The 27,553-nt window shown below is 41.3% G+C and overlaps 3 protein-coding genes across 7 annotated transcripts; 1 reads left to right on the forward strand and 2 right to left on the reverse strand.

The window, feature by feature from the left end:
- Positions 1 to 975: 975 nt before the first annotated feature.
- On the reverse strand, positions 976 to 19,086 carry LOC139815913 (uncharacterized). 5 transcript variants are annotated; one of them, XM_071783178.1, is made up of 6 exons: positions 19,016 to 19,086; positions 12,529 to 17,764; positions 9,494 to 12,435; positions 6,791 to 9,424; positions 6,439 to 6,678; positions 976 to 6,225 (listed from the first exon to the last, which is right to left on the reverse strand). In XM_071783178.1, exons 2-6 carry the CDS (start codon positions 17,672 to 17,674, stop codon positions 6,160 to 6,162), a joined length of 11,028 nt encoding a protein of 3,675 aa, XP_071639279.1. In that variant the 5' UTR covers positions 17,675 to 17,764; positions 19,016 to 19,086; the 3' UTR covers positions 976 to 6,159. The 5 variants fall into 5 exon arrangements, with proteins under 5 accessions (XP_071639279.1, XP_071639280.1, XP_071639278.1 ...); XM_071783179.1 differs by having other exon boundaries at positions 6,791 to 8,781; positions 8,920 to 9,424; positions 9,494 to 17,764; XM_071783177.1 differs by having other exon boundaries at positions 9,494 to 17,764.
- Positions 19,087 to 19,668: 582 nt separating this feature from the next.
- Rcd5 (microspherule protein Rcd5) lies at positions 19,669 to 22,511 on the reverse strand. Its single transcript, XM_071783202.1, has 6 exons — positions 22,130 to 22,511; positions 21,664 to 22,039; positions 21,359 to 21,559; positions 20,797 to 21,216; positions 20,474 to 20,689; positions 19,669 to 20,326 (listed from the first exon to the last, which is right to left on the reverse strand). Exons 1-6 carry the CDS (start codon positions 22,249 to 22,251, stop codon positions 20,237 to 20,239), a joined length of 1,425 nt encoding a protein of 474 aa, XP_071639303.1. The 5' UTR covers positions 22,252 to 22,511; the 3' UTR covers positions 19,669 to 20,236.
- Positions 22,512 to 22,962: 451 nt separating this feature from the next.
- Eif3j (eukaryotic translation initiation factor 3 subunit J) lies at positions 22,963 to 27,493 on the forward strand. Its single transcript, XM_071783219.1, has 6 exons — positions 22,963 to 23,206; positions 23,332 to 23,423; positions 24,236 to 24,364; positions 24,442 to 24,580; positions 25,844 to 26,020; positions 26,113 to 27,493. Exons 1-6 carry the CDS (start codon positions 23,191 to 23,193, stop codon positions 26,304 to 26,306), a joined length of 747 nt encoding a protein of 248 aa, XP_071639320.1. The 5' UTR covers positions 22,963 to 23,190; the 3' UTR covers positions 26,307 to 27,493.
- The last annotated feature ends 60 nt before the right edge of the window (positions 27,494 to 27,553 follow it).

The following is a 27,553-nucleotide window of genomic DNA, read 5'->3' on the forward strand; positions in this document are numbered from 1 at the left end:
TCTTCGCTTTCTCTCTCTCTCCCTTCAATGTCCGAATATATTTTTTATCTCGTTTTAAAACTTTTGGGGATTTCAGGCTTCGGGCAAGTTCAGAGAAACAAAAGAGAAACGGATCGACTTTAATTTCCGAGTCGTTACAAATTGAGAAGAACGTTCGTGGAGTTGTCAATTTGTCTCTCTTCTGCTCTCTTTTTCTCAAACCACTGGCAACAGGTTATCTTTTATTGTTGCTTTTCAAGACAATTGAATCTAGGCATAAATCGAAAGGCGCATTTCTCGATATTTCCGTTAAAATTTCAACGAGAATATATTTCGATAAGAGATAGATTCAACTCAAATCTTGCGGATTTATAATCCGGAAGTGGCAAGCAGAAAATCATCGTGGTAATGGGTCGCGTTTAGCAGACACAACTGTTGCACAACTGTTGAGTTCGTCTTATTAACACTCCGCGTTGATTGGTTGGTTCCAATGGTTCTAAAAGTAAGAGCCAATCACGTTCGACTGCTACTCAGCGGCTTGGTCTTCTGAACGCGGCCATATGCAATTATCCGCGAATCGAATTTCCGGAGCTAGATTCAGAATGGCGCGAAATTTAAATAGGATTCGAAACTCGCGTCGAAGAATCCTGAACTATGGAAGCAAGCGACACAAGTGTCGTTTTGTCTTTGTTACTCATCATTGCCAAAAAAGTAGATTATAGAACGATGTTTGCGTCGACCTGTGTCGCTCACTGGAAAGCTCCCAATGACTCGATCATCGACGAACCTGCAATTTTTTTGACGATTGAAGAGCAAAATTCCAATTTTGATTCACCTTTTATCTAATTGTCTAGAAAAAAAAGAGATACAAATTTTATGCAAATAAAATATAATTGTATAAGATATATTATTGATACATCTCTCTCTGTCGTTTCAGGCTTTAGATTCACCCGCTGAATATATATTATCCGAAGCAGTAATAAGGAACAACGCCAATTTCTTCATACACTTCAATCTTTATTTTCCATTTGACTATAATAACCCGAACTCTTTATACACTCTCATAGCCTAAGTACGTGTAAATATAATAACAGAAATTAACATATCGTAAAACTCATCGTATCCCTATTGTTTACAGATTACGCTACTGTAATTCGTGGAATGATTGCGCACTCATTAAATTCTCGCAATTGAAATTCCGTTGACAATCCTCCAGGCAGGAATGGTGATTTCTGTTAAGTCTTATGTCGTGCGCCATTTTCCAATAAAATCGTTAAAAGGTACGAGTTCTCACACACGATGCGCAAAGCGATATGTTGCACGCAGAAGGTCGCAGGAATAATATTACGCATCGAAAATCGATATTAATCAAAAACGTCACTTTCAACGAACACGGTGTCACTTAATTATTTATCCCAGAACCTCAGAATTATAATGATGCATGCGTCGTGATTCGTCACGTGATATAAATCCCTTTCCAACGTGTGAATTAGCTTTTGATATGAGATAACATTAGAAATCATGTCATAGACGAGAAATACTACAGAATAACTACAAATTTTATTTAATAAGATTTCATTAGACTCGTATAAAGAACTTTTTGCATAGTGGAGATTTAAGAATTAATGTTAAATGCGCACACACATGTTTGTAAAGAACACACATCGAGTTCAATCAATTTCCATATTAAATATGAAATGCAGTTTTTATTCTTCATAAAAAGTTACCAGAATAAATTAAGAAACTGTATGCAACACGCAAAACGTTTACGTTTAAGATTCGAGACGAAAGAGAAACTATTTAATATTTACATTTCAATCTTAGATTTTGCGTGAATAAATTTCCTAACGATATATATATATGTACATAAATTTCAAAATTTACTTTAAGAGCAAACATGTGTCTCAGAAAGCTAATTCATTCGAGCGCTATACACACATTTATAATTAATGCAAGGCAATAAATATATAATAAACAGATACATACACGTTTCGGTAAAATAATCCAGTACAAGTAATTCGCGATCTGTACCGTCAATATATTAAGATATGTCATATACACAAATTAGCTAACGAAGATTCCTCAATATTCGGAAACACACTCCTGCATGAGCTTATACAGATTTACATTAGTGGAAGTCAGAAAACCGATCTACTGCTACTCGTCATTCAATTCTTTAAAATTCGGTAGTTCTTAACGCACGGCAAATTTAGTCGATCTTCGGATGAACGATTAACATTTCTCATTTTGTTAAGTTCATACAGGATTTCATTCTCGCTTTACGACGCCACGTAATAATTATGCATAAATCGGAAATTCCGTAGACGATCAGTAATGCCCATGTACGATGCATTATTATAGCTCACTCTTTCTTCGCAAACGCTAGGGCATAAAACTATACGAGTGACTTAATGAATGAGGCATTTAAAAGAGTTCTTCAATTTGTCAATTTCCTTTAAAAGGAATACATGCTTAATCGTATCAATGTACGGATTTAATGTACAATATTGATATCTATACATAGTTCGAGGAACTTTTCTTACGCAATGTACAAGTGATGTATAAATTCATAAAATATTCCATGTACATCAATTCCAATATATATATATATGTATGTATATATATATATATATATATTTTTATATGTATGTTTTGTGGACATGTGATGCATATAACATTTTAAAATTTTAGGCACATCGAGCACACAAAAATGATATACGTACACAACAAGCCTTAGTTACAGGAGCACGGTAACTTTTTTGTACATATATATCTTCCAATATAATTAATAATATACAAACTAAACACAGCAGCAGTTTTATGATTTAGTTAAACCATAACGCAGCGGAACTTGTATATATTATTGTATATATTCATGTAATATCTAATAATATGTATTGTATATATATTATATATCATTGTGAGAATTAACACTTTATAAAATATTCATATTCTATTTCTTTAAATCTAAAAATATTTATAGATTTGATTACTGCAATGTAGTAACATTAATATACGTTTTGTTATATTTGATGTTTTGTACTACGAAGATATATTCGAAAACTGATTAGTTTCAAAACTGTGATAATAAGTTTTGCATAACAAATAATAACAGTATTCATCGAGAATTAATTGTCAAAGATATTCATGTAACTATCTTATACATAAAAAAAATCAAAATTATTTCACAACGATTCATTATATCAAATTTCATATTTTAATAATTATTGTATCTCTATAGGACGCTCTTTTATATACTTTCATTATATTATTCTATCGACGCTTTTTAAGTTCACTTGATATCATTTGAAATGCATGTTGTACACACATTTTATATATGAATCTTTTCGATACGAACCTTTGTAATCATTACGTTCGCAGATTTATCAAAAATTAACAATCTGTCGTCGCTATTAATAATTTATATTATATATAATTTTCTGAATATTTTGTTCTGTATATTACTGTAACGGTATAAATTATTGTATCTGTAGTGATCATGCGTTTCATCAGTGCAATACCAACAACCAATGTGGTATCAAATTATTGTACTGATTATGCAAAAAATTATCAACTTTTATATCAGGCAGTATGACAACGTTGAACATTTTGGTTTTGAACCTGTATTACACGGTGTGTGTGCTTGTGGCGATGTATCTTGTTTCAATAGCAACAATAAACTTTAGTACATTTTGTACGTTTCCTGTAAAAAATTCTGATTTCTCAATCAAGAGTAGCGACTCGTTAAAATATTTCATCCCAATCTCTCAGTATATATTTAAAAATTATATAGTTGACAATGCGTGTGCTCCGATAACTAAGGCAAAATTATGTACATGTGTATAAACATGCTCTGTAGATCAAGAATCTACAAATATATATAGATTTACTTATTATATATATGTATATATATGTATAGATCTTTATATATATATTTTTTTTATATAATATATATAACACGATACAACAAATACTGTTAGGTGTATCTTAAGGCACTCGTGCGAATAAAATCTAAAAACATTTGGAACAAATAAAGAAAAACAAAGAGTCTCTAACTTCAATAACAATTCATAAACGTACACACCTAACTACTGTATTTAGTTAAATTGGTCCAGAACTAGAATTGATGAAAACGCTTTCACTCTCAGTGTTAAACCTCGTAAGATAAATTAGGAAATATCGTTAAACGATCGCCGAATACAATCAATCGACCCTGTATTAATATAACATTTCATTGTAGCCTCTTAACAAGTAATATTATTAAAACTCCGTCTAAAGCCAGGAACTAGCGCTTTAAGGAATTGTTTCACCCTTGACACACTTTTTCACACTTCAATTAAAATTGTACAACGCAAAGCTTCTCGACTGCATCGTTTACTGTCGCGATCGACATTCTTATAGTAAATACACTTTAAATAGTTTAAAAATCAAGTGCGAAACAGGTGAAAAGGGAGGATGAAACTATCACTGTAATAAAACCTGTGTTAACAGAGACTTTAGGGTTGATACATATTGCGGAGCAACACTATCCAGTGCTTGAACACCGCGCACATTATGAGATATAACGTGTATGTTTTTAATTTAGCTCCCCACACAGCACACTTTATCTGAGGGACGTCCTACAGATAAAGTAGGATATCTCAATAACCGGTGGATATCCAGTGGATATTTAATATCCGGTGGATATCCAGCGGATGCACAAATGTCCTTCAAAATATCCTGTGCTGTGTGGGTCGTATTGCACAGAGAAATTATGTCGTATAATGAGATTGGCCTTAAATCTTGCTCACTTTAAAAATTTGTCTAATATTAATATCACGAGTTTTGCTTCAATAGATCTTCTGTGTGTTATGGCAATATAGGTACTCATCAATATCTAATAACGCTTGGATGCAGTTCCTCTCCACAATCTTTTCTAACGCTTACCACAGCTTTTGCATTATTAACTATAATATGAGACATTGTTTGCTCTACGTAAATAGTGCAGATACAATAGTGCACGTACAATTACGTCTCTGCTAACAGCGATGGATAATGTGCAAGGAGAAAAATGAAACATTCCTATATTATACATATAGATATATATGAAAGAATCTGAGCTATGAGATATTAAAATAATTTATCTTGCATAATGAAAAATTTACTTAATAACACTATTTGCAATTTCTACATGTCGATTTGTCGATATATTCTCACTGTGCGTTGGTGTTAAACGCACTCGAAATGGCCTAACATTTTACTTTGTTGTTTGTTTCCAAGTTGTTATCATTGTTGATGAAATTTTCTTTGTAATAATTTATTTGAATGTTATTTTATTTATATATTTTATCGATGTTATTTTAAAAGTAATGATATTAAATCGTGTATCGTAAAATACGAAGACAAAAAGTATAAAAAGTATACATGCGCGCGCGTGTATATACTTTCTTCGTAAAAGAAAAACCTCTATTATGGCAGTATTGTCATTACTAAATTTATTAAAACATTCTACGTAACAGTTTACGTAGAGCAAACAATACCATAAAACGTATTTTTTTAAACATAATTTTAACCATCTCTTACTAACATAATGTTGCCAGTGTACATATTTTTGCAAACTGGAATGACGAATCATATCAAGAGACACGGTAGTGTCTCGCGCCAAGTACACGCGGAGCGAGACCGTCCATATGTACACGTGTATATATATATGTATATATATATATATATACGTGTTTTATATATAAGTCTCTCCATAATATAAATAAAAATTCGCAGTGTGAGCACATTCAGCGGTTGAACATCACTCGTAAAACTTTGTACAAATAAAAGACCGAAGTCTCTTTTGAAAATTGTAAACAATCAAACGTGTATTATATAGTTTTGTTAAAATCTTTGGCTAAAACATCTAATTGCGAGCTAGAAGTGTACCTTGGGTAACTCTTTGTTAATGATGACCCACATCGGTTGACTTAGCTAAAATCAGCAAATCTTTCAAAGCGTTCGTTATTTAAAAGTTAAAATTTCGATGCTGACGCCATTAACAGTGGCAGCTGGGTCGTTTGCGATCCAGCCGCGATATAAAATATTCGTATCATCTTTCATTATAACGTTTGTAGAAGATTGCACTGTAAGCCGTTATAATCACAGTAACTATATATATATATATATGCTTGTATAATCCAAATAACTTACTCGCGATTATTTATCAACGTCGTTTTCTTTCCTAGGACTTTGCTGTGTGCGGTCGAGGCACTTTGTGACATCCTAAGAAAAAAAATAATGTAAAACATTTACTATATTATATGTATTGATATCAGTAATAAATATTAATTTATTCGATACATAAAGGTTAATTATTATACCGTTATGCACTAAAAATAACCAATAATACTAATACTGAATAATAACAAAAATACATGATGTAATATACATATATGAACTGCTTATAGGCAGTTTAATAAAAAGGATGCAACGTACCTGTACCGCAATTTGTAATGGCGTTAATTCACCTACGGAACAATCACTTCGTACAACATTCGCCGGTACTAGTTTGGGGCAAGGGTTGCCTGTAAAGAGCGTGAACAGTGCGTGAATGCTTCTACGTTGTGTCAGTTCTATGTGACGGTGTTGGTATCCAGCCAAGTGCCGTCGATGCCGCGATGTTGTAGGGAACCACCTTTCGCACAGGTTGCAATATCGTCTGTGTTTTATCGTCGCCTGTAAAAGAAAACGGGATAAGAAAAGAAATTTCTCGAGTCCATGAAGAGAAAAAAGAGAGTACCTCAAAGAAGATATTTTCTTATATAATAACTTAAATAAGATCTCTCACCTTTTCATGGTAAACTAATTGAGTTATGAGCTCGACAATGGACATCTCGCTCTTCTTGTGAACGTCCTTTGTATTGCTCTCAACTTTAATGCTCGACGTTATGACTTTGTCGTCCAACAACTTGGACTCCGCTATATCGAGATCTTCGCTATCCTGAATCGTAATGACCGGCGGCGATCTGGAAGTCTCTCTGTCTGAATTCGTATCGAAATTTACGTTACCCTCGGGCTCTAATATCGGCATGTTGTCTTCCTTGGGTATGATGATTTCTTTTGCGTTGCTCGTGTTATTCCCCTGATCAGTGGATCTCGATATCTTGGAATTTTTGGACGACGTTCGATTCTTTTCTTTCCGCTGTGCATCTTGATGAGGATCATCGTCGTTTCGGCCTGTCGGATTCTTTCTTTTCGCATTTAAGTGTACGGTACAAGCTACTAGGCTCTCGTCCGACACAGCCTGTTTAAATGTCTTCAAGGATATTGTATTGCATTCGGACGTGTCCGTTGTTACCGTCTTCTTGGAATCTGCTTCGTTTTTCTCAGGTGATTTTGGTTTCTTCTTCAGGAAAGAACTTTTGCTTTGCTTGGAATGTTTTCTATCAGACTTCTCGGCGTTAGGTATATTCTCAGTCTTGTTGTGTTTATTTTCCGTGGGTGTACAGCCCTTATGAGGCGCAATGTCGCTATGACGGTCTTGAGAAGCGTCACTCGAAGGCACGTCCGGGAGGTTGTTGATATCGAAACTCGAGCCCTGCTTTTTCTCCGCGGCTGTCTTTGGTCTCGCGCTGTTCGGCACGTCGTATCTGGATTTCGAAAGGCACTTCTTCAGGGTCTCCTTGGCCGCCAAAACTTCTTTTATCAAGGAGTCATTGCAGCAGAAATTCTCCCTCGTCGCAGCGAAACTCGTTGCCTTGCAACACGGAGCTTTCGAAGAGACCTCTCCGACAGAGCCAGCCGCGTTGTTCTCCAATGCAGATCTGTCATCGCCGCTAATATCGATCTCCACGACACGTTTATCTTTCCCAAGCGAATTCTTGCCGCCAGGGGAAGCCTCGGATTTGTTATAACGTTCCAACTTCGCAGTTTGATCGCTCGCCTCTTCAGATGGATGACGCGAACTGTAACAGATGACAGGATCAAGTTTCGGCATAGATACATCCAAAAGATCTGTATTGCTGTTGTCCGTGATCTCTAACTCCAGTTCGAACTGAGTTGGAATTGCGTCCGCCGAATACAATTGCTCGGTGTCGCCATTCTCGATCATATGCCTTTCCAGCTCGCTATGATTATCGTCTGGCGAAGCAGGTAATATCTCTATGGTCGACTGGCTATCGTCCGAAGACTCGACTTTAATGACGGTGCTGTTATCCACCTCGAAATTATCCAACATACTCGCAGAGTCGTCCTTAAGCAGATCGATGTCCTGCAGAGGAGTGCAATCGTTGTCCATATCGCTGGAGCTCAAACGTTCCTTCTTTATCATAATTTCGCTGGCGTTCTTGCTGAAAAAAGAATCATTATCTCGCTCCTTCCTCTGCTCCTTGCCCTCTACTCCAGTTTGTAAATTATGTTCTTCGGACGATGTTTCGCTCGGACCGGTTAATTTTGCGAAACAGGTTTCTATCTTCGATGTTGCCTTCAACTCTTTTAATGCGAGCTTAAAGTTCGAGCTGCTTGGGTGTTTGAGAGTATTCTTCTGGTCAAGCTTATCTAAAATCGTATCTTCGTTCGCATCCACCGCCTGTTCGCGATTGATATCAAAACCATCAGTCTTGTGCTTGTCGCATTGAGAGGTAGTTTTCTGTAAGTTAGCTTTTTCAGATGACTGATTGATATCTTTATCGGGCGAAGTAACGTCCGTCTTCGATCGTGAATTATTGTCACGAGATCTTGATCTACGTTTATTGTCCTTATCGTCGGTTGACTTGTAACCCTTGAACGACGCACTCTTCTTCGGCGTGGTGCAGGTCTTGGTATCCCTAGAATCCGTATCTGGGGATGGAGCAAAATTTACATCAACCCTCGACATGTCACTGAATCTTCTACAGTCGTAATCTGACATTCTCCTCTGCTTATACTTAGCCGGAAGTAGGTCGGACGTTGAATTCGACCTGGGCAAATTATAGTCACCTTGCTTTCCTTGACGATGGCTATCCTTGCGACTTGCGGAGATTTTGTCGATAGCTCGTAACGTAACGGAGGTCAAAGTTAACTTCAAATCCTTCACCATGCTGTCCAAGATACGGTACCTTTCCAACTTGACCTCCGGTTGCCATTTCGCACTCTTGGCGATGACGTTCTTGCAGCCCTTGCTCAGCTCGCATTTGAATTCCGCGCTGGCCGACGTTCTCTTGATAATTACCTTGGGAATCTTCTCGGAGATGCGCAACAAGGAATTCTTCTTCGTTTCGCATTCCATCGCATTCGTTCGCATTGAATCGGAGGAATTACTGCGTCTCGTAGAATGTTCTGTCTCATCGCGTCCCGATCTTTTGTACTTCTTGACCGGCACTTCCGAATGGCTCGAGCTCTGTCTCTTCCGTGTCACTTCTGGAGATGACGACCTGTTCCTTTCCTGTTTCCTCAATTTCAGTATAGGTATCTTTTCCTCGTACTTTCCCGAATCTCTCGGCTCCTGAAAAATCATACTGTTGTAAACCGAATTATCTGCGAGATCGGATCTCGAGGTACTCTTTATTTTTACCTTTGATATGGTGATTTTCTTAACGTTCTTGCGTTTAACGCAAACCTCGTCGGCATCGTCGGCTCTCACTATTTTATTAGAGTGCTTCTCATCCAATTTAATCTTCATCTTGGGAATCTTATTCCTATTGGACTCCTGCAAAAAACTTTCGGAATTGCTCTCGCATAAATCCTCGTTCGTGAGTGAAGCCCGATCCAAGATATTTGCTTGAGCAGGAGTTCCTTCGCAAACCGCTTCAATAGACGGAGTCCCTGGACGAGATCTCGCGTTTCTGATGATCATCTTTGGTATCTTCGGTTGGCAGACCGATTTGTTAGCTATGCCATCCTGTGTAACGGAAGAGGAACCCACCTGCGTAACAAACTTCGAGCTAGTCTCGCTTTTCTTGATAACGAGTTTAGGAACCATTTTTGTGTTAGCGTTGCAATCTACCGCGCGCAAGTATGCTATCTTCTCACAGCTGCTGGAAGAAATTTCATTCTGCTCCTTGTTTTCGTCGTTATTCGGCGTTGCTTCAGATTCCTCGATCGCTGCAGCCGACTCGATCATTGGCACGGTCTCGTCGATCGCCTTGCTTTCAATTTCAGTTATTACCTCCGCGACTCGAGGCTCCTTGGTAGCTGACATCCTCGACAGGGACAGATGATCTAAAATTGAATTATCCTGGAGCGAATTAACCGCGCCTGTAAAATCGATCGACTCGTCAATGCTACACAAACGATTGACGGCGTCTTCCTGGATCTGGCTCGTCTCCCACACCATCGGCACCATGCTGTCTTCCTCCGTGAAATCGTGCTCGGCCATTTGCGTCAGCGTGCATCTGTCCTCCGCATAAATTCCGCAATCGGAAGAATCCATGCATAGTAACTTGGAATTGATTATGCTGTCGCAATTGGGATTCTCACTCGCCTCAGGTTGTTCACACTGCTGCTTGTCGCCTTTAATAATGCTCTTGATAACGGTGAACTCCGATATATTTTGCTCGCGCCTCTCGCATGCGAATAAATCGCATACGTTCTCTTCCGCTCGTAGATTCAAAGCAGTGGCTGGTGTAGATATTGCCGTAGAGCAACAAGTGTCGACTTCATCGTTTCCTTGATCCTTCAATGAAACTTCAGCTTTTTTTCCATCGTTCTCCGGCCTTTCCAATTGCTGCTCGTTGCCTTCTTCGTCGAGAGTTCGTTCTACGAATGCGACATCAGATGGATTTTGCGAGGCAATCGGTTCGTCTTTTTTAGATACCGCAGAATCTCCTTTGTCACGGGTGTCTGGTTCATCTATCTGATCGAAATTAATCTCGGTCAAAACATTCGATTCCGTTGCAGGCGCAGTTTCTTCTTTATCTTCGCGAATGATCGAGGGTGATGAAACTTGTTGAGATACAGTTTCCCGATTCACGGCAGAGTCTGAATTATCTCTCGCCGAATCATCGATTTCATCATCTCGTTCATTCGAAGTAAGCGCGGATTCTTTCACAGTTTCTGTATCTTTTGGTTCATCAAGCGAGTCCTTAGATTCAACGTTTAATTTAGACGAATTTACGACTTTGGTTGAATTTTCATCCGAGCTTTCTTTCGTATTTGCAACTTCAACATCGAATTTATCTTCTTTTGGAGAGACGCAACGAGGACGCAAATCTTCTACTATATGTTCCGTTAAGGCTTCCTTATCTTCAACATAATTCGTAGAACATCGGTCATCTTCTGGATCGTGAATTTTTTCATCTGTTATTTTAAAAGAATACGGTTGCGCTTTTTCAGCGAGTTCAATCGGGTCAGATTCGTCTTTATCAAACTGAGATTCTTGCTTTTCTGTATGCTCATCGTTACTCTGCGTACTCGACGATAGATTAAGCGTGCTTGCTGGTTTATCGCTAACTGGTTTATCTGCTGACGCATCGTTTTGATTATTACATCCACTTTCTTGCTCATTACATAAAACCGCGTCCGATTGTTCACACTGCAAATCATCATCCCGAATTGAACGTAGATCCTCAATGTAACTGCACGTTGTGTGATGTAATGTTGGCTCATTCACGTCACAATCCACCTTACGATTGCCGTTGTCGGAAGAAACTTGCTCTGCGGGCAGAAACGGGAAGGGATCCAGCCGTTTCTGCGCGACAAATATCTCGCTGAAATTTAAGTCTTTAATATTATCGCTGTTCCTCCTGTCGATGTGGGAAGAATACGACTTAATTGACTCCATCGTCTCTTCCCAACATGCGGCTCTTGGTTCCAGAAATAAATTCGATTCAAATACAGAGCTTTCGCCATACCCTTTCTCGTACTCGAGATTGTCCGGAAATACTTTCGTCTTGCAAGATTTAACACTGGACGCAGGTTGGCTGTCTAGATTGTACTGCTTCTCGAGGAAATCCAAATCCACGATATTCTTCTTGTTAGTTTCCTTACTCTCCTGACCGCTCTTGTTCGCGTACAACTTGTCCGCGTCATCGTTGAAGAATTCTAAATGCGACATACTTCGAGCTTTCGCGCAATTAACGTTTTTGTGAGCATTCTTACTTGACAAATAATCAACGTGTTTTGTCGCAGGCTTGGCGTCGACAGGATCGACCTCCCTCTTCCTACCGGCGACAGTGACGTCGCGATTTCTTTTGAATATCTTCCGTAACTTGGAACAATTGTAATAATCGTACGACGGAGATCTCGCAAAATACTGCTCGCGGGAGTTACCGTAACTGTCCTTTACGCGAGCCTCCATAATTAACTCGCGATACGTGAATCGAGGATTAGGACTGTAAGTTATCTTTCCGTCTTTGGTGGTGTACACAGGAACTGTATTTAGGTTCTCCAACTCGTCCGTGCTGGAGAAGGTCGGATTCACGTAACCGCTGGTGCTCTCGTACAGGTCGAGGTTGCCGAATCTACCGTCATCCCTCTTTGGTCTTTTCCATCTGTCCGCACGCCTGTCGCCGGCATCTGTACTTTCGTTCGGAGCAACGTCAAAGTGATTGTAATCAAAATTCACAGGATTATCGTAATTAGTACCTTCCAAGCTTGGCTCGACCGTACCTGAAGAAGTCGACGGAACCGCGTTTAATCTAGACGTAGCATCATCTTGGAAATTTCTTCCACTCCTGCATGAAGAAGCGACGGCCGTTTCTTGGTGCTCTTTCTTCTGTACGTTGACATTCCTCGATCCTAAGTATGGTGAATTATCCGAAGAGGCTTTCGATTCTTCGTTGCAAAAGTTGCTAACAGCGACCTTCCTTTCTGCCTCTTGACTCTTCCTTCTGACCGTTGCGTGCTCCGATCTTGAAGTTTTCAAGGCGCTCGATGCTGGTTCAGATTCGGTATTAACATTATTCGAAAGATCGGTATTATCTCGTAAGATCATATCGCAACCAGGCGGTTCTGCACAGGTATTTGAAAACGTACCGTTATCTTTGTATGCGTCATCGATCAATTCTTGTTCCGACATCGAGCTTCGCCTCTTCTTCGAAACAACCGTCTCGCTGTTCGTGTCCTCCTTGAGCTTCATTTCCGTGTTGTTGTGATTCTCGTGAGCTTCATTAAATGCAGATGCTTCCGTTACAGTGGACGGCGATCGATTGCAATTCTCGTAATCCCGGCGATCCGCTTTATCGCAGACCATCTTCTTGTCGCACTGAATCTCCGTTATACTCGTCGAGTTCGATCGGGCTCCATTCGAGATCGAGTTAGTCAAATGACCGATCGTTTCAGCGACGGCATTCTTGATATTCTCGTGCAGCAATTTCTCCGTCGTGTTCCGTTCCGTGCACGACACGTTTATCTCAATCTTGATCGCGTCAAGAGAACCGCCGCTCTTCGCCTCTTCTCTTAAATGCTGCAATCTTTTCTGGTGATCGTCATCCTTGTGCTTCAAATTGACGTTCGTAACTTGAATGGCAAAGTCGGGGTTCATATTCTTGGTTACAAACGTCTTCAACATGTTCGCGCGCTTTTCTTCCTGTTCCTCAGACGATTTGGATCTCGCCACGTCCTTCTGACACAGTTGATTATCGCACGGTGACTGCGACGCGGATCGCTCGTCAGGATTCGACGAACGATGACATTTCTTGCTCGCTGCATAATCCGAGGCCTCCTGCGTATCCTTACTCTTATCATGGACTTCTCCAACGCCAAGTGACTTATACTTTATTCTTCTATATTCCTTTAGAAGCCGCATCCTTTCTCCGCTATCAGCGATGCTAATGTTCTCGATTACTCTCGGTTTATTATGCGATTTATTGGATCCTTTTTCGACAGTACAGGATTTATCCTTATGCGTAGCCGCCTCTTGAGTATGTTTATTGTGATGTACGATGGTTTCGCCGCATCTTTCCTTCGCCGTCGTATTCTCCGATAAGCATATCTTTTTATGAGAAATTGTCTGGTCGTTCGAGATCGACTTCTTGCGATTCGCGTGCCAAGAACTCCTCGAGTCCTTCGTATCGATTCTCGTTGATCTACTAGCGCTCTTCTCCGAGGGAGAATCCTCTTTCGCAAATGATGCCCCGGGTCTTCTCGACTTATCTCTATGTGGATGTTTCGCGCTGTGTGATGTAGGTAAATTACTTTTAATAATCTGTGTCGTACAGCTATCTTCCGCCCTGGAGCTCCTCGGAATGGTGTCGTTCGTCGGCGATAAACTTCGCCTACTCATTGTCGTCGCTGTCGCCGTTTGACGGGTCATTTCAGTCGATATGCGTCTCCTGCTGGAATAATTAACGTCATCCTGACCGCCATCAAAATTAACAGGGTCGGAATTGCTTGTGACATTTTGCGACGCGTTATTCGCTTTCGTCGAGTCATTGTACCATGGCGCAACTTCCGTATTCGTTTCTGCCTGTGATTTTTTCGTCAGAGCATCCGAGTTTGCCGCTTGAGATTCATTAGTGCTACGCTCGCTCGTTGAATTTTTATAAGCCTGCACCGATTTATTCGACGCTCCCGTTGACACGATCTTTAATTCATACTCGCCGGAGGTCAGAGTCATGCGCATGCTAGTGGCCTCCACAGTTTCCGTTTCGTTGCCGAGCGCGAATACCTTCTCGCTGCTGTTTGCCGAAGCGGAAGTTCCGTTCAGAGTCGTGCGATTTTTTTCCTTACCGCTTTTTGTAGACGTTACAGGTTCATCCTTATCAGTATTCGTGGAAAATTCAAATGTGTTAAGAATAGCATCGTGAGCGAGCATATTGTTATCGTCGCCCTTATTTTTGAAGCGATTCTCCGTTTGATATTCACCTGCTAATGAATCGGCTGATTTATTCTTGGCGGTTCCCTCGCCGTCTAGGTGATCGTAGGGCTCTCCCTTCGTCGGCGATTGTGTAAAACTGATCATGGGACTGTTCGGTATAATCTCGATCGGATTTGTTGATATCGTGAGATCCTCGACGCGCTCCGACGACTCCTCGTTGTCGGAATGGATCGGCGTGTTCAGCGTGGTGGAGATCGGGGTGCATTCAGACGTAGCGAGGTCCGGCAGGCTTATATCGTCCGGATTATGAGATTCCTCGCTCGCGAAACTGTTCTGCTTCTTCAAATTCGTATCTCGGGCGGAGTCCTTCGCGGATGTAGGCAGAACAGCGAGCGCCTGGTCACTTACCCGCGACGTTTGCGACGTACTCACCACCGTTTTAAGCGGCGAGGGACCTTCGACGACGTATGTCTCCTTGCTCAAGTTCCCGAGATCGGCGTTGTACTCGGTCGTGGTAGGCTCGGTCGTGCTGCTGGTGTCGGTCTTCTTGATCTTGTCTGCCTCAAGAGTTATCGCGGCCACCTCGACTTCCGTTCCCTCTTGAAAGAACGACACCGCGTCTTGCCTCTCCAGAGTCTCGGTGACCTGACCGTTGGTGACCTGCAGAATACTACCTATTTCTAAATTGTCGACTATGTGTATCGTTGGTACCTCGTCAGGCCCGTTGCTTATGCACTGTATGATATGGCTTCCCGGCTGTACAATAGCTTTCTTTGCGATGTCGTTGCACGTCAGGTCCTTCGCGATTTCGACGTTCTCCGCGGACGAGTAGGATATCGTCAGGCAGTCCTGCGCCGGCACCACGCCGATATCGCTCTTCTCCTGATTCTCAAACGTTATCACGTTCGAGGTGATCTCCTCCGGTTTCGAGACCTTCAGGCCCTCCAACGTTTTCGTCGAGAGATCGACATTCTCGTAACCCACAATTACCACCGGTGTCGACTCGCTTAGAATGGCGCTCGGCAAACTGGTACCCGCGCCGTCCTCGTCCTCCGATTCATCCCAGTTGGCGAGAAACTGCCGTACGTCGAGCTCCGGCTTGTCGGCGAACTCTTTAGACATTTTCTGCTGTACAACCGTGTTGCTCGCGTTCGCAGCCAGATTGTCGAAACGCTCGCTTCCTTTCTGGACTTCAAACTGATTCTGATCGAGACTCTTTTGCGCGGGATATCGGTCTTGCTTCTGCATACTTTCAGCGCACAAAACGGTCGCGTGACCGTCATGTTGTTGCGATACCATTTGTTCCGGCTTCTGGACGTTGCGATTCGCCATTTCGGGGACGCTATTACCGTCCTGCTTGCCCAGCTTGTCCACCGGACTGCCCATTGGCGCCTGAGAATTCACAGGTTGTTGCACTCTGGGATAAGTTTCGGGCGCGTAGTTGGCATTGATTAAAACGCCATTCTGATCGAATTGAAAATTTACCTGCGGGATAGCAGAGGTATTGACGGTCGACGCGGCGACGCACGGAGTCTGCTGCATCTGTCCCTGATATGTGATGGCCTGCTGTTGTAATTTCAATAGATCTTTATACCTATGAACACATTCCTTATACTTGGGATGCGACTGGTACCCGGGTATGGTCCTCGCCAACTCCCTGAGATTATTCTCCGCCGCGAATCTCTGCATCGCTAGTTGCTGGTGATATACCTGATACCGCGAATGGGAGGGAGTATGCATAGTCGTGGCATTCGTTTGCATTCTGTTCGCCATGGATGCGTTGTCGGCAGCCTCCTGACAGTCATGCGTACCGTCTGTCTTCAGATTCCTCGGATACTGTGAATTGAAGTAAGTATTCTGCGTGGATGGCATCATACTCGGATTCGGAACACTCGTGGACGGCATGCTGGTCGGCATCATGGCGCCGCCGGTCTGATACGGCACCTGCTTGTTATATTTCTGCTGTGGCATCGTAAATCCCTGCTCCGGATGCTTAACCATTCCCTGATTCGCTACGTTCATGCCGCTCATCTTGGAATACTCTTTTACGTTGTAAGGATACTTCTGGTACTCTCCGGTGTAATTGTAGTTTTGCATGGGGTAGTTCTGTACCATGCCCGAGGATGACGGATAGCTGCGGGAGACCATGCGGTCCTTGCGATACTTGAAATCGGGGAAGTTCCTCCGGTGAGGATCTGCGTTAGGTCCGTTAGGCGGCGGCGCCATAGGCGACATAATCTCCTTGCCATCAAAATTGTCCTTCCTGAAATTATACTCGTTTCCGAATCGTCGAGCGTCCGCTTGATATCCGGCGGACGAGCGAATGTTCTCCCTGTAAGACGCGTTGTTCTGATAAGAGCAGTACTTCTCCCACTGCTGATAGCTCATGTTGGGATCCGGATTGCAGCACAATCCCTTACAGGGGACGAAGGACGGCGGAGGGCCCGTCCTGTTAGCGGCATGCGAATTCACGTTGGTGTTTCGTGGCCCTATCGACGCGTGCGGCGCATTCATATTCATCACGTTTGGTCCATTTAGATGCGAGATAGGCCCGTTTAAAGGCACCTGATTATTTCTATAGCCTAGCTCCTCGTTTATACCGCCTATCGCGGCATTCCTCGGGTCCATAGGACCATTCAGATTGTCCGCCATGGGATTTCTTGTATTCGAAGGCCCATAGTGGCCAATGCAATTCTGCATTTGCACCATCGACGCCAGGGGGTTGTTGTCGGCGGCATTGTGGCCGTGCGAGATGTTGCTCGACAGATGCGGCTGAAAGTGCCTCGGATTGAAGTTGGGATCGTTCTGGTGTTTCTCAAGTCCCTCCGAGCTGAGATTCAGACCGTTCAACTGCGTCGGGCAGGTCGGATTGGTAATACTGGAGATAAACGATAGGTGTCCCGAATTGACATTTTGAGCGGTCGATGTTACGTCGTTTATTCCTGACTGTGGAGGATTATATTGATGCCAATCTGGCATACTTCCACTGTAGTTCATTGTACATTGTTTTGCTATTATTTTGCTGTGATTACATCCTGTCCTCCTTGTTCACAGAGATCTCTCCAAATATTAAAAGCAGGGGGCTACCTAAAAAGAGGAGACTACGTGTTACTCGCTATACGATTACACAGAAGTTATACATATACTATTAATTGTTTTTGACAGTATAAATATGAATATCTTCGGTCGTGCAAGCAGAATCGAGGAAAATTATTTCTAAAAATAATCGTGTACTTTTAATATTGTTAGATTCTTGGGCTAAATAAGTATAATTATCTTTACTCGACGAATAAATAAAATAATTCACGATGCAAAGGTCAGATTTTGATGAATTCTGAAGTACAAGGGACACGTTATCTCTTCAGTCATTAATCAAGTATCTCGTTCTCGAATTTGATTCATTCTACGGACCTGATATGTATCGACAAATTGTTATTAAGTATTTCAGAGAAAATCAGAAGACCTGAAAAGTGAGTTTGCGATTATAAATACGTTGCTTCGGTCACTCAAGAGGAGCAAAGTGCTACATTCTTTGACTATTGCTTCTATAGTCAAGAGGTCACATCCGTCCCGATGGAGGATTGCGAAGGGTTATAAACGTATACCGCAGGTATGACCTAGATACCTCTTTGACATCTTTGGCACATCAAACCACGCACACGCACGCACGTATATACACACGCACACAGCGTATACAGAAGCACGCGCCACACACACACACATGCGCCTCGCGGAGCATGGACGAACGTGCGCCGCGTCGTCAGAATGCAAATGATCTCTAATGATATTCCGGGACGGGGGCAGAGTTCCGCCACGCGAAATCGAGGCGAAAACAGCCTCGTGGCTGTCAAAGCCGCGGACCGAGAGAACCGTGCCCCGCGCGCTCCGACCTCGGCGCTGGAACGCGCACTAACAGGGTGACACCATATTTACCGAGGTTGTAGCCATTGTTGGCAAACCCACCCCGACCCACCCCAGCCCGCGGCGCGGTCTGTGTTTACGTTCGGCCGTCGTCGCGGACGCAGGAATCCGCGCCGCGCGAGACCCGCGGTGCGGATTCCGCACCCGCCGAGGTGCTGGAGGAAACGCGCACCTTGTCGCACGCGGGGCCTTGAAGATACTACGACTGACAAACGCACGCACGCACACACGTACACACACATACACCTGCGACAGTACGACGGACAGTCGCGACAAATTGTCGCGTTACCGCTCGCGGCGGACACGCGAGACCGCGGCGATGACGACGGCAACGACGACGACGACGGTCTGATCGTCGAGATCGGGACCACGAGTGGCACGGTTCGCGGGGGCGAAACTCACGGCTCCGAGACTTACCTGCACGATAACATCGCTCACAACACGCACGCCATTTTGGACACGACTGCTCGCGAAAAAAAAAAGAGGAAAAACATGCGCGCGCCCTCTGCGGCGGGAGGCGCGCACTTCGCCCCCGTTTATGCGTGTGTCCGTGCTGTCCGTGTGTGTGTGTGTGCACGCGCGCGCTCACGTGCGCGCACACCTGTTTCGCACCTGAGCGCACGTATGTACGACGTGCATGCGTGCGACGGACAATGGTAAAAATATGACGCTAATCGCCTTACGCCTCGCTTAATATATTCGCGAATGCCGTTGACTCGGTCGCGACCAAGTGGTTCGCTGCCGCAGGCGTAAACACTTCTCGTTATGAGGAACGAGGTTTCCACTGAAACTTGATTTTGACGCGTGTACTAATGAGTCGAACGTGTCTCCTTGTACCGCGAGATCACCTCGGGTTTTTTTTTTTTTTTTTGTATTTGATGAAACTTGAACTTTTTGCCTTACATTTCTCAGGCGCCGTGTATGTACATAATGCATGGCACGAGTTTTGCATAAGTCGTTGCAGCTTATAAAACGTGCATATAAAATATTCGAACATTCTCTACTATGCTAACAGAAACATCTTATTCTGCACATTCGTTTATTACAGGGATATTACACAGACGGCTGTATACGTAATAATTTACAATTTATATTAAAAGTTTATGTACAACAACTTCAATGCGCATTATTGTTTTTAAGCCTAGACAAAGATGCTCGTAGCCTAATATAATGTTGAGTATATGAGCGGATTTAGGAGACATTATCTGCACAAAAATAGAGAATCTATTACCTATCCAAAGAGTATACATGTCTAAATTACTATTTATAATTATTAAATTATAATTTTTTCAATACATTATGAAATGAACATAACGCGTCATTGAGTTCGATTGATAAACTCTGAAAGAGATAATTTGTTCGCATAAAAAGAGTGCTTTCAAAGTTCTCGTAGATAAGTAAATTATAAAAGATACCGCACAACGAAAAATATAGAACTAAGAAATCCTAATCGCTAATATCGGTTTCTCATATTTTTCCACTGTGCGAGGGCCTTAATACGCGAGTTAGGATCTATGCACTGCAAAATATGTATTTGCTATTCTCAAATGTAAAAAGTAGGTTGTGTAAGAAAAGCATTAAACTAATTGCTATAAACTACGGCACTCGATATTGTCTCTCATCTTTCTCTGACATCCCTCAAGGATTTAAGTTCAATTTGACAGCTTCTTGTCGTATCACAGAGATGAGTTCTTGGTTTATTAAAAATATGAACCTCAGTCCTGCAATCTGTAAAAGGTGTACATAGAAATGTAAAATAGAGAAAGATTTAAACTCATTTAGTTAAAAGAAACTATTATTCGAGAGGAAACTATACAAATTAAATTTGTTGCGTTTTATGCAATAATCAAGTAACAATATTGATGTAATAGTTACCTCAATTACACTATTGTTATTCAATTTCATCTTGTTGCCAGCCAAGATTGGTCTGCTGTCCACAAAAATCGGTCGCTTTCCCTCGGATGACAAAAAGAAGTCTCCATTATTCCTTAAACGGATGGTACCTTGTCGACGCGAAACTTTCCACGCTGGACCTTCCAAACCAAGATCCACGTCGACGGTATGATCCTTTGTAGAACGTCCTACACTTATCTGGACAAAGATACAAAAAATGAGATGTAAATCTTTTAAAATATGACAATAAACTTCATTATACATAAATAATATTAACGAATAACCGTTCTACGTTTGCTTCTTACCTCTCTGGATCTCATGAGATATCGGACGAGTCTTCCCCTTAGAATGGCTAAGGTTTGATTATCAAATTCTGGTGGATTGACACCTGTTACGCTGTCGACAAGTACCTGCCATCTACTAAGCTCGTTTTCCAATACTTTAATTTCTCTTTTGTTCTTCCTGTCCGCCGTTGCCAATTCGGCGTCCACCAATTCATCTTTCGGTTCCATCAATTCGGTATCGTTGATCATATCTTCAGCATCCGAAAAGCTCAATACGTGTTCACCTCGTGGTAAACTTTGCACCGTCTGATCTGGTAATAGGTGATACTGTTTCATCAACTGCCAATGGCTGTGTAACGCCTTTGCGGTCCTTGCTGGATAAAACGTATGTGCATTTGCTTCAAGCAATTCTTGAAATACTTCCAATGTTGGTTGAGAGGTCTGACGAGAGAAAGATCACATACTCATAATAATGCAGTCATTCGAGAAACGCATTGAAGGCCAACTCAGTAATTAATTTATACAATAGATTATTTATGCTTTCTACAAAAACATTTGTCATTTAGAATCCACTAACACCCACCGATTTAATAATCCCTAACAGCTCCTCCTCAGCTTTGCTATACAAAGTTCTTGCTTGAACACTGGCTATTAGTTCAGGATGCAAATTACGCATAGCTTGCACAGCTACACGTGAAACTGCGCTATCGTATAATAATGCGTACCATCTTTGCTGTATCTCCTGCAATGTGAAGCGACAGGAAAATTTTGTACCTCGATGGACCTTAAACAGAGATAATAAGAATATCAGAAGTGTATTTATTCTCTTATCGACGTAGAAGAAACGAATAGAAGCAAAGAGGAGGTAGAAACTAAACAGACACGTACCATTCTCAAATCATTCGTCTGTTGCACACCAGTGATCAACGCCAAGTCGTCGGCAGGTTTCCATCGTCCGAGATCTTTGGTGGCGTTGATGGAGTGAGAATGATTTTTACTTTTCTTATTCTTCCGTCCAGGATTCGAGCCGCTTGGCCTGCTGGGCCTGCGATTGACTCTGTCCGACTGTACCAAGGCGGTCGGTATCGGTATCGGAGTAGGTAGCGTCTGCGTTGGGAGAACGTCCATGGGAGAACAACCGGCGGTTACAGAAATCATTCGCGATTTCGACGTCGACTTGGCGCTCGTGGCAGGCGGTTGCAGATTGAACGTCGTCTCCACCACCTCATCGTCGAACTTCTTGCGTTTTATCGTTCGCGAGGAGCTTTGGAGGAAGGAAAATACATATAAACAATAGAGGTACTCTGTTTACAATGCATGCCCTCAGGCGTCAACGGCGATCGATACGTCCTACCTTCTCCGTTTCCCCGTTGATAAAGCGTCCAGAGCCGACGATCCGATGGGAATATTCAGAAACCCGTCCACGCTGTGCGTGAGTCCAGTGTGGTTGAGGCTGGTCGGTGTCGGTATATCCATCGTTCAGCAAAGCGAACGCGGAGACCGTGAAACCATGAAACACCACGTGACTTCTGCCTGACAGACCTCGGTCCTCCTCGCGAACAAATCACCACTGTTCTGATATATCGCGTTGTGTCACACCCACGCAGCTATTCGTGTTCAAAAAAAAATATCAACAACCACCGTAATATCAACACAACACACTCGGGCAGTTGACGCGAAGTGAGTCGTAGAAGGATAGACGCGAATCACGCGAGGTGCGAGGTGCGACTCGACGAGACGGCGCGAATCGATTCTCGAGCGATCGATATACCGAAGGAGGCGCGCGACGTCGATCGCGATTAGTCGCAGCTCCCGTTCGCAGGATTTTTAAACGCGCGCTCTATCGTGCGTACGTATAAATTAATTAATTAATTAATTAATTAATCGAAACGGGCAACGCGCGAGACGTTACGGAAACGCCGTCTGTAATTTCCACGACGGATAAAAATTACGTCGTGCTGTTTATGGTGCAGTGTTTTATCGGACACGTGTCGCTCTCGAGTTTCACACGTGTGTATTTTAGAACGACGGGATTGTTCTTTTCTCTCTTTGAGGGCGATCTCGTTTTTGATGAGAAAAAAATGGCGTTGGGGGGATCAAGGGGTGTTAACCTCGCGCTAATGTGCGTGTCCCCAACTCGCCGCATTCTCTCGAGGGACATTCGAAAAAGGCGGAGAGAGAGAGAGAGAGAGGAGAGAGGCCCGGAGAGATCGTGTTCTCGCGGATCTCTGGATCGGTCGCCGCGCATGCGCACCAGGCCCCGCTCGCGCGAGCGATCGGATCACGCTGGGCACGCTGCTTCCTTCGTGCAGTATGGCCCGCTCGATTCCGGTTGTGCTCGTTGTCACCACGTTCGCGCGGCAGGCTCTCCGTTCACCCGCAGGCACGGCGCACGGCAAATAATCACCGGCAGCCATGGACGAGGAATGGGGTACGTAAAGCGAGCGTGTTCTTATCGTCTAATCGCGAAACGCCCCGCGAAACGAGGGGCGATTCGTCTCGCGAGGGAAGACTGTGACTTTTTAACCTCCACCCCTTTTGCTGCGCCTCTTGCAGATGTGGACGATGTGGACAACGTCGAGGCGAAATTCGACCTCGCGATGAGATCGAACAAGTGGGAGGGCGAGGACGAGGAAGAGGAGGTCAAGGTAATGCCGACTCTCCGACCGCCCGCGCGACCCGCGGACCGTCCCACGCGTGTCCGCGTGCGGTCCCCCCGCACCTAACCTATACGGCGAACACATGTTTCCCACACCGCGCCTCTCGGTCCTGTCGATTATCAGATTTCTCCCGTTAATCTCTCGTCCCCTCACCCGCATCGTCTGTCAGAACAATGTGCCATCTTGCGATTATCACGGTTGCGAGAGAATGAGAAATTTATTAATTATACATATGCATAAGAGGACAACAAAATTAAAACCAAGAAGGAATCACTCATGGAGTTTTTTTTTTCTTTATTTGCTCAATATATCTAAGTAAAGATGTATACCTCCTTGCTCCATATATTTTTTGTACTTGGTAGAATCATTCATATATAAGATTGAATAAGTAAAATGCATTTAAGGATTTATATTTTGAATAATTCTTTTTTTTTCTTAATCTTTATTGACATGTACTCCAATATTTTCTTTCAGTTGTTAAATGTTTTGTACAAGGCTATATTTAATCACATGCATGGATAGTTAAATAACTTATGAATAATAGCTTTTTCCTATATCTTGCTAATATATAACTGTTAATTTACTTGGATTATTTGAATTGCTATTGTACATCTTTATTAGACCTTTATTAAATGCATTTATACTAAAATTTAGTTACATTAAAAGATTTTGTACATTGGTATAAATATATATTAAATACCTAAAGTTTGTTACGTGATAATGGTGGCACAATATTATTTTAAATTTATGTATAATGACGACAATCTCTCTGTTTCATATTAAATAACCTCACCTAACAGGACAGCTGGGAAGATGTGGAAGAGGAGAAAAAGGATGTAGAGAAAAGGGATGTAGAGAAACCAGCAGAGGCCCCAAAAGCAAAGTCGAAACCTAAGAAAGCATTAGCTGAAAGAATTGAGGAACGTGAGGTTGGTTTCGATGCTTAAGGTGCGCGATTTTATTTGGATAATTTTACTCATGTTTATTTATATATGTAAAAATACAGAAGAAGGCAAAGGAGGAAGCTGAGAGAAAAGTGAAGGAAATAGAGGAGTCGCTTACGCCAGAAGAAAGGCGAGCTGAGCTGCTAAGGCGTCAGAGGTTGCAAGAGGAGGCGGACTTACGACTGGCGATGGAAACTTTCGGTTTGTCGACTCTAGTAGACTTTAGTGATCGTAAATCACATAAAAAAGAAAAAAAATGACTTTTTAACTAATGATCTGACTATTTTATACTGTGAATTGAATAGCTTTTTTTTTTTTTAATAGCTCTAATGTAGTAATTTTTATCTGATATCTGAAATAGACATCTCTTTTTCTCTCAGAGTTATGTTAGACGGCAGACGCTTAATTTGATAAAGAGAAATCTTTTGATAAAATATTCTTATCTTTTTATTACTTTATATATCGTAGGCGCACATTGTCATTGTAATACTAGGTAGCTGTGTTAAAAGATTACTCTAAATATGCATGGGACGATATATAAGCATTTTTGCTTTCTAACAATGATAATGACTATTATTTTTATATAAGTATGATATTTTTGACGAATTAAAAAAAAATATTAATGTTAAACTAACTATTTGGATTGTGGTGGCACGCAAGACGAATTGTTATACATATACGTTAAATTAAATCGTACAGGTATTGTACAAGAATATCTTGGAAAAAAAATGCTAAATGCAACATACACGTATACACACGCATGGAATATGTACATATGTCTTTCGTAATATTTTTATTAACATTAATTTAAGATTGTGGCATAATAGCTTTACATAATTGTAATTATTATAGCCACCACTAGACTTACAATCGGTTTATGATAGGAACTGCATCAAACAGGGGCAGACAGACAGACAGAGAATTATATATACAAGCATTTAAACTTATTACAAGCTCTACATTTAAATTTATTACTGATGTTGTTGTATTTTAATAAAAGTTGCTATTCTATGCAGTTTGTTGTGTTTGCATCAGTCTTTGTAACCTTGTCTCTCATCTGTTATCTGTCTCCTGTACCGTTCCTGATTGTCTCTTTTGATGCATACATTGTAACATACAATAAAATACGTAAAAATCTATCAAATGCAATATGAGTTATACGTCAAATATATAAAACTTTATATTTGTTACATCAATCTTCTAACTCAAAAATATAGTATATTTAATTATAATTACAAAATAGCAAAGTATCTTTCCGCAATTTTATAAACTTTATTATTATACAATTTATCGGTGAAGGAATTTTTACAAAATATTATATTTTTAATAATTTAACACACAGTAATTTGACTCGATTAAGTTGACGTGAAAGATATTACTACATTAGTTACGACATTTGATGAAAAATCCTAATATTGATGTGTGTTACATGTATGTATGTTATTACACAATTTTATGTTGCAGGTGTGACAAATGCGACAGAAGTATCGCCAAATGAATCGCTCGATACTATGGTACCCGATACAAAAGAAGAATTTGAGCAATTTGGCACAGCACTTTTACAAAAAATAAATCAATTTAACAAACACGCAGAGTATCCACCATTCGCAGAAGAACTTATAAAATCCATTGCTCTTAATTGTTAGTATATCTGTTAACGATCGATATCTTAACGAACGGTAATGTCACTTTCATCAATAATTTTTATATTTGGAAATGTTTCTTTATTCCAGTATCGTCAAATTACTTGAAGAAAGTGAAAACTATAGTTGACAACTTACTTATCGAAAAGCAGAAGATGGAGAAGGGCGATAAGGCGAAAAAGAACAAGGGGAAAGGAAAGGCCAAGCTCAAAATCGAGGGTGACAACACCTTGTTAAGCGAATACGGTGATTATGTATATGACGAATTTGACGATTTTATGTAGCGACTTTTCACACATTCATACATTCTAGTCGCCTAAATACACGCAGAAGAATTATTAATTTGCAGAATTTATACAGAAACTTTATATTTGTATTTTCTGCATATTGAATCGTAACCAAAATGTACAACGGTTTAATCTACAATCCATGATATCGTTCACACCTAAGATGAGGAAAAAAAAAACAATAGAAGTGAAATCTAGCATTATAATATTATCGGCGAAAATGCTTAAAAATGAACACTTTACCGATAGCTGCGTGATAATGTCGCATTGACACGCAGTCACTCAGAACAGTTAGAGGTTCTACGACTTACTGTTGAATTTTTTTCGGATTTTTATCCGCGCGCGTCCATCGTTGTCTATTTTCAATTTTGATGTTAATATCAGCAACGATTTTAGCTTGAAAACATTGGGATTGTCGCGCGACGTACGAGCGATTCTAACTTATTGATTATGCATATATTAACATCAGGCAGCAAAGGATAGAACATTTACGTCCTTTTGTGTTGTAACCGCATCTTAATTTGTTTAAAAAAAAAAAAAACAGAAAGAAAGAGGAAGAAACTCCCCTTTATATAGCTGCGCCATAGCAGACTAAAATCGTGTAATTATATTGTGGAAGTTTTCTATAACACAGCTTATATATTCATAATGCATACACAAACACACGTACACGTACTTTTATTGAAGATCGATTAGAAATAGATCGGTTGGTTTTGAAAAGAGTATATTCCTAAATAAAGGTTGATTATAAATTACGCCTCTACGATTCTTGCTCATAGTTTATTACGATTGTACATTCATCGCGGGGAGAGATATCTTTTGTATTTTGTTTCAACTGTGCGTTTCTCCATTTTGTAAATGGTATCTTTCGGCTGTTGATAAAAGGAAATTGTCTACTCTCTAAATCGTTCAGCCTAGAGAAATTATGCTCCCGCGTTGCGATGCACGCAGGAACGGGCGATATGTATCGGGGGCGGGGGGGGGGAGAGAAGGGGAGAAGTATTGCGAAAATAATGTTCATAAATCCATATGTAATGATGCAGCATTAAATATCTGAAATCCAGAAGATATCAGGAAACTATTTTCCAGACAAGCGAGTTATATGAACACTTCCTGAGATCTTTCTTCGGGTATTTACTGCTGCGCAGAGATTGATATTGATTTAATAAACATCATTCATTTGACTCTTTGTTTTTTTTTTTGTATTTTGCAGCTCGTCGATAGGCGAATTTTCAATGTTAAAT

This window comes from Temnothorax longispinosus, chromosome 7 (genome assembly GCF_030848805.1).
Source record: "Temnothorax longispinosus isolate EJ_2023e chromosome 7, Tlon_JGU_v1, whole genome shotgun sequence".
NCBI lineage: Eukaryota > Metazoa > Arthropoda > Insecta > Hymenoptera > Formicidae > Temnothorax > Temnothorax longispinosus.

Excerpts from the sequence above, each read along its gene's own strand:
- LOC139815913 (XM_071783176.1), bottom strand. The coding sequence starts at position 17,674 with ATGAACTACAGTGGAAGTATGCCAGATTGGCATCAATATAATCCTCCA. Across the intron at positions 6,679-6,790 it reads AATTAGTTTACCATGAAAAG|GCGACGATAAAACACAGACG; the intron begins GTGAGAGATCTT and ends TTTCTTTTACAG. Across the intron at positions 6,226-6,438 it reads CATTACAAATTGCGGTACAG|GATGTCACAAAGTGCCTCGA; the intron begins GTACGTTGCATC and ends TTTTTTTCTTAG.
- Rcd5 (XM_071783202.1), bottom strand. The coding sequence starts at position 22,251 with ATGGATATACCGACACCGACCAGCCTCAACCACACTGGACTCACGCAC. Across the intron at positions 21,560-21,663 it reads AGACGAATGATTTGAGAATG|GTCCATCGAGGTACAAAATT; the intron begins GTACGTGTCTGT and ends TCTCTGTTTAAG. Across the intron at positions 21,217-21,358 it reads TGTTAGGGATTATTAAATCG|ACCTCTCAACCAACATTGGA; the intron begins GTGGGTGTTAGT and ends TTCTCTCGTCAG.
- Eif3j (XM_071783219.1), top strand. Across the intron at positions 24,365-24,441 it reads AAAGAATTGAGGAACGTGAG|AAGAAGGCAAAGGAGGAAGC; the intron begins GTTGGTTTCGAT and ends GTAAAAATACAG. Across the intron at positions 24,581-25,843 it reads ACTGGCGATGGAAACTTTCG|GTGTGACAAATGCGACAGAA; the intron begins GTTTGTCGACTC and ends TTTATGTTGCAG.